The 8,786-nt window shown below is 29.9% G+C and overlaps 1 protein-coding gene across 1 annotated transcript; it reads left to right on the forward strand.

Moving 5' to 3' along the window:
* The first annotated feature begins 698 nt into the window (after positions 1-698).
* LOC111397152 (protein RSI-1-like) lies at positions 699-1,566 on the forward strand. The gene is made up of 3 exons (XM_023023910.1): positions 699-837; positions 954-978; positions 1,079-1,566. The coding sequence occupies exons 1-3, from the start codon at positions 757-759 to the stop codon at positions 1,258-1,260; spliced, it is 288 nt and encodes a 95-aa protein (XP_022879678.1). The 5' UTR covers positions 699-756; the 3' UTR covers positions 1,261-1,566.
* Positions 1,567-8,786: the final 7,220 nt, after the last annotated feature.

The raw sequence follows: 8,786 nt of genomic DNA on the forward strand, positions 1-8,786 counted from the left end.
TCATTTTTTTGTTCCAAAATTTGGTTCAAACAGGGGCTTAGTTTGTTTTAAATTTATTACTAGTGAGATATAAATATATATTAAATTTAATGAATTAATGATATAAAAGTAGACAGGCAAAAAAATATATGGTGAAACCGATGGTTTAAAACCGGACCAAACCGTTAGGTTTAGATTTGAGTTTTTTTCAAACTGTTCAAAATGGTTTGATTTAGGTTTGGGTTTTTCTCAAATCGTTTTAAACGGTTTGGTTTGAAAATATGTCAAAAATCGGTAAAATCGGACCACTTACACCCCTAGTATGGAGTAGTTCGATCCAAATTTCTTGAAAATCGAATCAAGTCGATTCTATTGACAAGACAAGAAAAGATGGAATAAAAATGTCCTTCCTTACCTCTCACATTTGATCCACTCCTCAATGAGTCTGTTTACCCTAAGCACCCTTGTCTAGAAGCAAGCTTTAGAATATTCAATACGAGTTTCTCAAGAACCGAAAATCAAAACAAGTTACGTTTGAGAATTATGAAAATGGAACTATTGATTTAACTGGCAAAAATTGAAAAAAACTAAAACCAGTTGATTAAAAGTCCCCTCCCCTACCCCACTTCCGACACACCCCTCAAACAATGTATCTCTTTACCCTTCACCCCTAACACCACCACCTCTTTATACATACACCAAGAAATTCCTATAAATCTGCATCCCATTCTCATTCTATAAACAAGAAGTAGGCTCCTTAGTTTTAGAGAGCAGGAAATGGCAGGTCGTCCGTACAACACATGCCTTTTGTTGGCTATATCTCTACTTGTGTTGATTGCATTATCCAACGTTGTTGAGGTAACAAATCTACTTATCCTCTCTTTCAATTTTATTCTTCTTTTTCATTTTATTTAGAGACTAGACTACATTTTTGTCTGACATATTTTCTTGGATCTCTTTTGAATCTTGGACAGGGATACAATAAACTTCATCCTAAAGGTATAGGAAATGTTGAGTAACTTTTCTTTTAATTTCTTGATATTGTCGAGTACTGTAAAATTCGAAAAATGTTGAAATTGTTGTTCCAATATTGATACAGATTGCAATTCGAGATGCAACTACCGTTGTTCGGCAACATCCCACAAGAAGCCATGTATGTTCTTCTGTCAAAAGTGCTGTGCTAAGTGCTTGTGTGTGCCCCCAGGGACTTACGGCAATAAACAAACATGCCCTTGTTACAACAATTGGAAGACTAAGGAAGGAGGTCCTAAATGCCCATAAAATAAACCATTTTATTTAATCCATAATCTATATAAGTACTCTATTTTTACTCAAAGGGCAATAAACAAACTTGCCCATTGTTTGTTTCGAATGCCAACAAAGTTTAAGAGAAATGCTTGTTCGAAATGAAGTTGTAGAACAATATAGAGAAATATGAGCTACTCATGCTTTGAAGTAGTCTTACCTATACTAGTTTACCTTTATATATAAGTGAATTATGATGTACTTATAGTGTGGTTGTATACTTGAATTACGATTGAAATTGAAGCTTGTCAATCTATTGTCTCTCCATGTTTTTGTTATTGATATTGGGACTTAATGCTATCACAAACTTAGCTCGTCTTTATTGAACAATCTTATGAATTATTCGTGACCCGTCTTTTGAATCTTTGATGACATTGAGTAATAACTGAACTATATATAATATCGACTATTTTGGCACGTCATGAAAACAACTATATGTATTCGAGAATTTGGTCTGGAGATCAAACACCTTTCTTGTTGATCCAAATATATAAAATGCAGGATTGATGTCAACAGTTCATTGTAAAGAAATTAAGAATTTGCAAAGCATATTACTCACCTAAGCAAAATGAAATTTCATCTTGGAAAAAAATCATAACTACAAAGGTCTAAGAATACAATTTCTAACTTAACAAACTTACCCCAAAAAAAAAAAGGATAATAATAATAAATTAAAAAAATTCAAAACCAAGTAATCACTTTTGTGACCTATGATAAATACCTATAAACTACGGATCACATTCACATACTATCACAAATAACACAATGACTTGAAGTCATATAATATACAATAAGTATAGGTAACAATTAGGGGCCGACCCACTAAGGGGACGAATGCGGTTAGCCGCCCCTCACTAAATTTTCAAAAATCTTCAATTCGACCTTGTTAAATTTAAATTTTTAGATTTTTTTTTTCAATTTCCGTTTCACCCCACTGAAAAATAATTCTGGATCCGCCCCTAGTCACATTCACATATTAAATCACAAATCATATGATTAATAAGTCATAATTCACACAATTAATATGTCAGAAATAATTTATTAATCACATAACACACAATTTTTAGGTCACAATCACTACTATTCTTCTCATCCCACCTCACATCACCTCCCCTATTTACTATCAACAACCACATAATCACCTAATTTGCTCATCTAAAATACCCATACTTTCAACAACTAAAATAGAAAAGGAATCAACAAAACAATTTTCTATGTAAGAGTTGAATATCCAAAGTTGAACACTGTGCTAAGTGCTCTACATTCAACAAACAATCAATTGGAAATGCTGGGGAAACAGGGGGCGGCACCGCGCCCTAATAGAAACTCCACAATAGGGGGGGTCCCTTTTTTTCTTTTTTTTGCGGGACCCCCCTATTTGTGGGGTTTCTGTCAGGGGGAGGTCAGCCCCCTGTTTCCCGAGCATTTCCCGACAATCAATACGCCAGAGCTTTCCATTAGAATTAAGATGCCATTACCAAATAATTATTACCATTTTAATCAAAATGATATCATCATAATACAGGATCGAACTCGTTCATTGATCGTTGGTGGTCCCTTCGAGATTATCATTATGGGATTCAATTTCTTAGTTTGGCAAATGTATAAAATGAATTCATTAGAGATTTATTTAAGGAAATGTGGGAACACGGTCCGAACATGGATAAATTTGAGGCATATTTTCAGAGCTATGTGGATCAGAACGGTCAAAAAAACGCGAAGGCTGACAAATCCTCGCTGAGAGCTTGTGGCTAGGAAATAGGTGGGTGGTGTGTGTTAAAGGGATATATCTCACTTTCGAATAAAGATGAAAAATTGAAAATATAGACCTATATATAAGTACTTTGACTACTCTTCTTAATTGAGTTAATCTTTTGAGATGATATATCAAGGCTTAATATAGTATCATAATCCATTAAACTTAAACGAGCAATTTGACCCGATTAAAACTCAAAAAATGAGCACGCGAATTTCAAGATTGATTTGGTTAAATGAATCACCATCTCGTGAGAATATACTAAGGGATAAATTCTACATCGATTAAAGATGAAAATATAGATCAACAATATAAGGGCATGGACTACTCATCTCAATAAAGTTAACATTTTAAGATGAAATCACGAGTCTTACATGAGTGTTCTCAACTAAGATTTTGATGGATTTTAAAAAATTATAAATCCTGATGAATTTCGTGGATTTGAATAGATTCCCACAAATTTTATAATAAACACATCAAATATGATGAAATTTCAAAATATTTTATTATATATATTTTTAAACTTGAAATCCATCTAAATCTTAAGATCTTTATAAATTCACTAATTATTGAAAATACTTAAATTTAAATGATTTCATTGAATTTCATTAAAGTCTTTATTGGGAACATCTAAATTTTAGTAAATTTCATTTAATTCATTAAAATCTTAATTGAGAACACCTAAATTTAAAATGATTTTAAAATCCATCACAATCTCAATTGAGGATACTCTCCTTAAAAAGGTTGAACCCCAACCTTAAGGGTCCCCCACCGTCCCTGCCTTGAAGCATCGTGAGGGAGGTAAATCGCAGGTTATGCCTCTAAGGATACAGGGTGAAAGGCTGCTTGTACACCTGTACTTACACAAGAGCCAAATCCATATTTCAGGATTCGAACCCTTGACGCAGCAACCTCAAGTAAAGCTGGATTTCTCCATCCTCCCCTTTTACCACTTGAAGATGTGCCCCGGGGGCCAATTGAGGATACTCTCCTTAATACTATGTGGAGTGGTTAGGATGGGATGAAATGGAGTATACCTATTTTTGATTAAAAAATAAAATAAAATAAATTATCAATACCTGAATTTTGAAATTGAAACTTAAAAATTAGCGTTCTAGGCAATTTTCTCTTTCATCTTCTCCTTGGAAGCCTCGGCCTTGATACAGGTGGAAGTTTGGGCTCATTTTAAAAGTTTATTGGGCCGTCATTCTAAGATATCTACAGCCCATTCTTAACCTTAGAGGGCTGTTGGTTTTTATATTTTGAGCATTATTCATTTTTATTTTAGATTTGCTAGCAACCCAATTCTAGATTGCTTGTTGAATGTATTTTGTAAACTTCATTCATCCTTATTATGAAGAGTTTCGATGGTATTCTAAGTTATCGGAGTATAGATTCTATCGATTCTTTTGCATCTTCAATCTTAGTATTAAACCCAAGCTTCGGAGTACATTAAAGATAATATTAACGAAAAGATGGAGGATTGTTGCATAATTATGTATCATGATTTTAAGATGAAAAATCAAATTACAGTCGTCAAATAAGTATATTTAGACACAAAATGTAGATGCATGAGAAGCCCTATCCAAGTACCAAAATTTCTGATTAAGCGAGGCCATGAAACAATAAATGGAAAAGTAGACAAAGAGTGGTGATTATTAAGCAAATAGACCGCTCAAGCAAACCATGAGGCTACTTGAGTGACATGGGCTCTCCTCGAAAATTATATTGTGCTAATGGTATTTAATAAAAGTAAAAATGAATATAGTAACATCAAGATTATATTCAAACCACAATTTTTATTTCTTACATCACATTTTAATTGCACTTATGTTCTTAATTGTTGCTCATTATAGTAGTTATGCCCCTAAAGGTTTATCATATTATTTTTAATCTCAAACTTTTCATTAGTTAACACATTTTGTATTTGATAACATTTTCATGTCCAAAAGTTTGTTGAAATTACGTAAAATAACTTCTTTTTCTGTTGTATTTTTAAATAATAAATAAATCAAAAGTGCAGGAGAATATTTTTTCCTCATTTCAAAGCTTGAAACAAATATTTTGATATATATCATCATCAAGGATAATATGTATTAATTAATGAAATGTTCAAGATAAAAATTCAACGAAAAAAACTTAAAAAATAACTGCTACAATAAGCAAAGATTAAGGAACTTAACTGTGATTAAAATGTGATGTATCGTATAGAAATTATGATGGAAATATAACCACCAAACTAAAAAAATGGCATACCTTATAATTGTTTCTTTCAAATTTTCAAATCTTGATATTTTTGTATAATAATTTCATCATTAATATTTAAAAATATATCTGTCTCGATATAAATAATGTGAAAAAGTTCGAGAATAGCTAACTAAGAGGGGGTGAATTGATTATTTAACAACTTGTTCAAAAATAATTGCAAACTCAAACAAATAACCAATAAATTAAATGTACAAGTAAAATAAGTAAAAGGGAAGAGAATGCGCAAACGATGTAGTTATGTAGGTTCGATCCAATCAACGATCTACGTCCCTCGTTACCAAACTTTCCATCACGAGCAAAACCTTTTTTCACTATGTTTGATTGACTTATGACGCAATCCAATTCTTACAACGCTTCTGATGACTTACAAACAAGGAGTACCGATCATTTTACAACGTTGAGCTTTACGGGGCCTCAACAGCACCCACAATCAAACGAAAAAAAAAAAAAAAAAATATATATATATATATATATATATATATTACAAGTAAAAGCTTATCTCTTATTAAATGATATGGTCAATTAAGTATCAAGAGAGAGGTAGGCTATCACTTCAATAAATAGCAATGAGTACAATTCAAATGTTAGTTATTGAAAAACTTTAATGAGATAAAAGATTTTTACAAATTTAATCCCTCAAAAAGTTTTTCAAAAAATAGGTACTTTGATCTTCTTAGGATTAAAACAAGGTAGTTGAGATAAATAAAAGCCTCATTTAAACGCTCAAAAAAAGTTATTACAAATGAGGAAGTGAAGTGGCATTTATAGCAATCAAACGAGCAAAAAATATGTCCATCCTGACACTTGATCTAGATGTCTGGTTGGAGTCTGGACGGGTTAAAAACTAGCCGTTTGAGTTAGAGGCAAAATGGTAAAAAAAAGTGACCACTGGTGATCCAAACATCCAGATGGGCAGAGATGTCCCGAACATTTTTCCTTCGTGATGAGTTTGATCAAAGTGGTTTGTTGCAGGACTTTCTCACTTATTTTGTAAAGATATGTATTTTTGTAGATATTTGATTGTTGAGTCGAACTATTTACCTTTTAAAATTTAATTTTTACACAAATATCTTTTGTAACGTGAATTTTTTTTCGTACATAAAAATTATTTTGAGCTATAGTCGATGTTAATAATTGAAATGTTTTATCTTTACATATAAATTCAAAGCATCTACATCTAATGTCTTGAAATTTGATGATCGATCTTCTCTCCAAGGTAATTTTTGACGTGAAGGCTCGATTTCTATTTGATTTCTGTCTCTACTTTCGGCAATCGCCAATTTTGTTTCCATGTTGATCTTCAAGAGCCAATTTCATTTGTCAATGTGCAAGTTTCTTGATCTTGATTTTCGAGTCTTCATTTTTGTTAATTTTGTAATAGTCACTATCAACACTCGAATTCAATGTGTTAAAAGTAAACACAATTTATTTATGACAATCAAAACGAGAAGTCAATCATTTAGGTCAACACAATGTGACTACCATTTATGCACCGATCTCCAATTCTACTATGCAATCATTTTTCAGAAAATACACTCTCTACCATAGCAATAATAATCGAAAGAATTAGCATCATTGTCAAAAACTTATAAATCGATGTATATACTCTCATTTTTTTGTCACTAGTAGGTGAACGTGTGTTGCATGTTAATTGGTTAATGTTTAAAATAAGTGTATGTAAATTTCAGAAAAAATCATTTATAAATTTGAAAGATTTGAAATTGACTTATTTTTTGTCAATTTTCTCTGTATTTTTTATTTTTCATGTGAACATTTGAGAATTTGCATTTATTTGCACCAGGCATTTTCCTAAACAAAAGTTTGTGGAAAACTTTTTTATGGGAAATATATTTCTCCATATATATTAGCTCTGCCTGAAATATGATTTAGCCGATTCGTGCTTTGCCCATAATCCATATTATGATTATAATAATTAAATATCACCAAGATATACAATATAACAATATCTACACTATTACATTAAAAATGATTTTTCATGTTGACAGACACCATGCAGAATCTTAAATTATAATTTAAAATGTTAAATGCAATTTCATGTATCAATCTTCTTCCAAGGACTTGATTTTGTTGTCATTGGATCTAATTAAATCCTAATATTGTCATTGGATCTAATTAAATCCTAATATTATTTAATTAAAATTAAAAAATTATGTTCTATCATAAAACGAAAAGAATTAAAAAGAATTTTAAATCAAACAAAAAATTATTTATAATGTGAAGAAAAAAGAAATTTTAGAACAATTTTCGAAAAATATATAATAGAAACAAATGAAAGTTATGAAAATAAAATAAAGAATATATGAATATTATTTAATTAAATTTGAAAAAATTAAGTTTTATCATAAAGAGAAAAGCAATTAAAAAGAAATTTTAAAATTTTTTTCATCGTAGGAGCAAAAACTACATCGTACTGTTTTCAATCATTTCTCAATTTTCACATGCCACTTCATTGCAACCATAACCTCCACTCCAATATTTCTCCATTTTCACACACCATTTCACTTCATCTAATCCAATACTAATAAATAAAAGAAACTAAATAATTTAACAAATTAAAAAAAAATTGCATGGAAAAATTGAAAAAAAAGGAATTATTATAAAGTTTTTAATTGAATTGAAATAATTAAAATAAAAAAATAAACATTAGATTTTAATTAAAATTGAAAAAAAAAATTATCATAAAAATGAAAAGAATTAACAAGAATTTTAAATCGAAAGAAAATTTATTTATAGTATGAAGAAAAAAGAATTTTTAAAACAATTTTCAAAAAATATATAATAAAAGCAAAACAGATTAAATAAAAGAAAGTTACGAAAGTTAAATAAAGAATATATAAATATTATTTTATTAAAATTGAAAAAATTATGTTTTTTCATGAAGAGAAGAATTAAAAAGAATTTAAATCGGAAAAAAATATATTTATAACATGAAAGAAATTAGTAATCAAAATAATCTCTTTTGCCACAATTACAAGATATAGTAGAAGTTAACGAGGAAAACAATGAATATAAATGTACATTTAAAATGAGTGCTTTGAGACCGTTAGACTTACGTTACATATTATTGATTCATCGTAGCCTTGTCCTCCCAATGTAAAATTGTTTAAGTTATATTTAAAAAATATCTTATCAATTACAGCTCTTAGTGAGACAATCGAAGTATTGAAAACGTGTTAAAGACATGAAATTCACAAAATGTAAAGCACTTGACATTTGCTCCTTTGTAGAAACTTTACGAAATTCATCAACTGGAATAGAAAATAATCTATTATCATCATTTTTTATAATAACATTGATCGTTTCAACAACACAAACATTTATCACATATATTTGAATATCAAGCATTGTCAATTTTTTATTTGTGAAGCGTTTTTCAATTTGCTGGGCTTAATATCATAATTATGATCAGCCATAAAATTGGAATAGGAAGTTACTTGGATTGATAGAATTATCATAT

The sequence above is a fragment of the Olea europaea genome, chromosome 7 (assembly GCF_002742605.1).
Source record: "Olea europaea var. sylvestris chromosome 7, O_europaea_v1, whole genome shotgun sequence".
Classification (NCBI taxonomy): Eukaryota; Viridiplantae; Streptophyta; class Magnoliopsida; order Lamiales; family Oleaceae; genus Olea; species Olea europaea.

Excerpts from the sequence above, each read along its gene's own strand:
- LOC111397152 (XM_023023910.1), top strand. The coding sequence starts at position 757 with ATGGCAGGTCGTCCGTACAACACATGCCTTTTGTTGGCTATATCTCTA. Across the intron at positions 838-953 it reads CATTATCCAACGTTGTTGAG|GGATACAATAAACTTCATCC; the intron begins GTAACAAATCTA and ends AATCTTGGACAG. Across the intron at positions 979-1,078 it reads CAATAAACTTCATCCTAAAG|ATTGCAATTCGAGATGCAAC; the intron begins GTATAGGAAATG and ends ATATTGATACAG.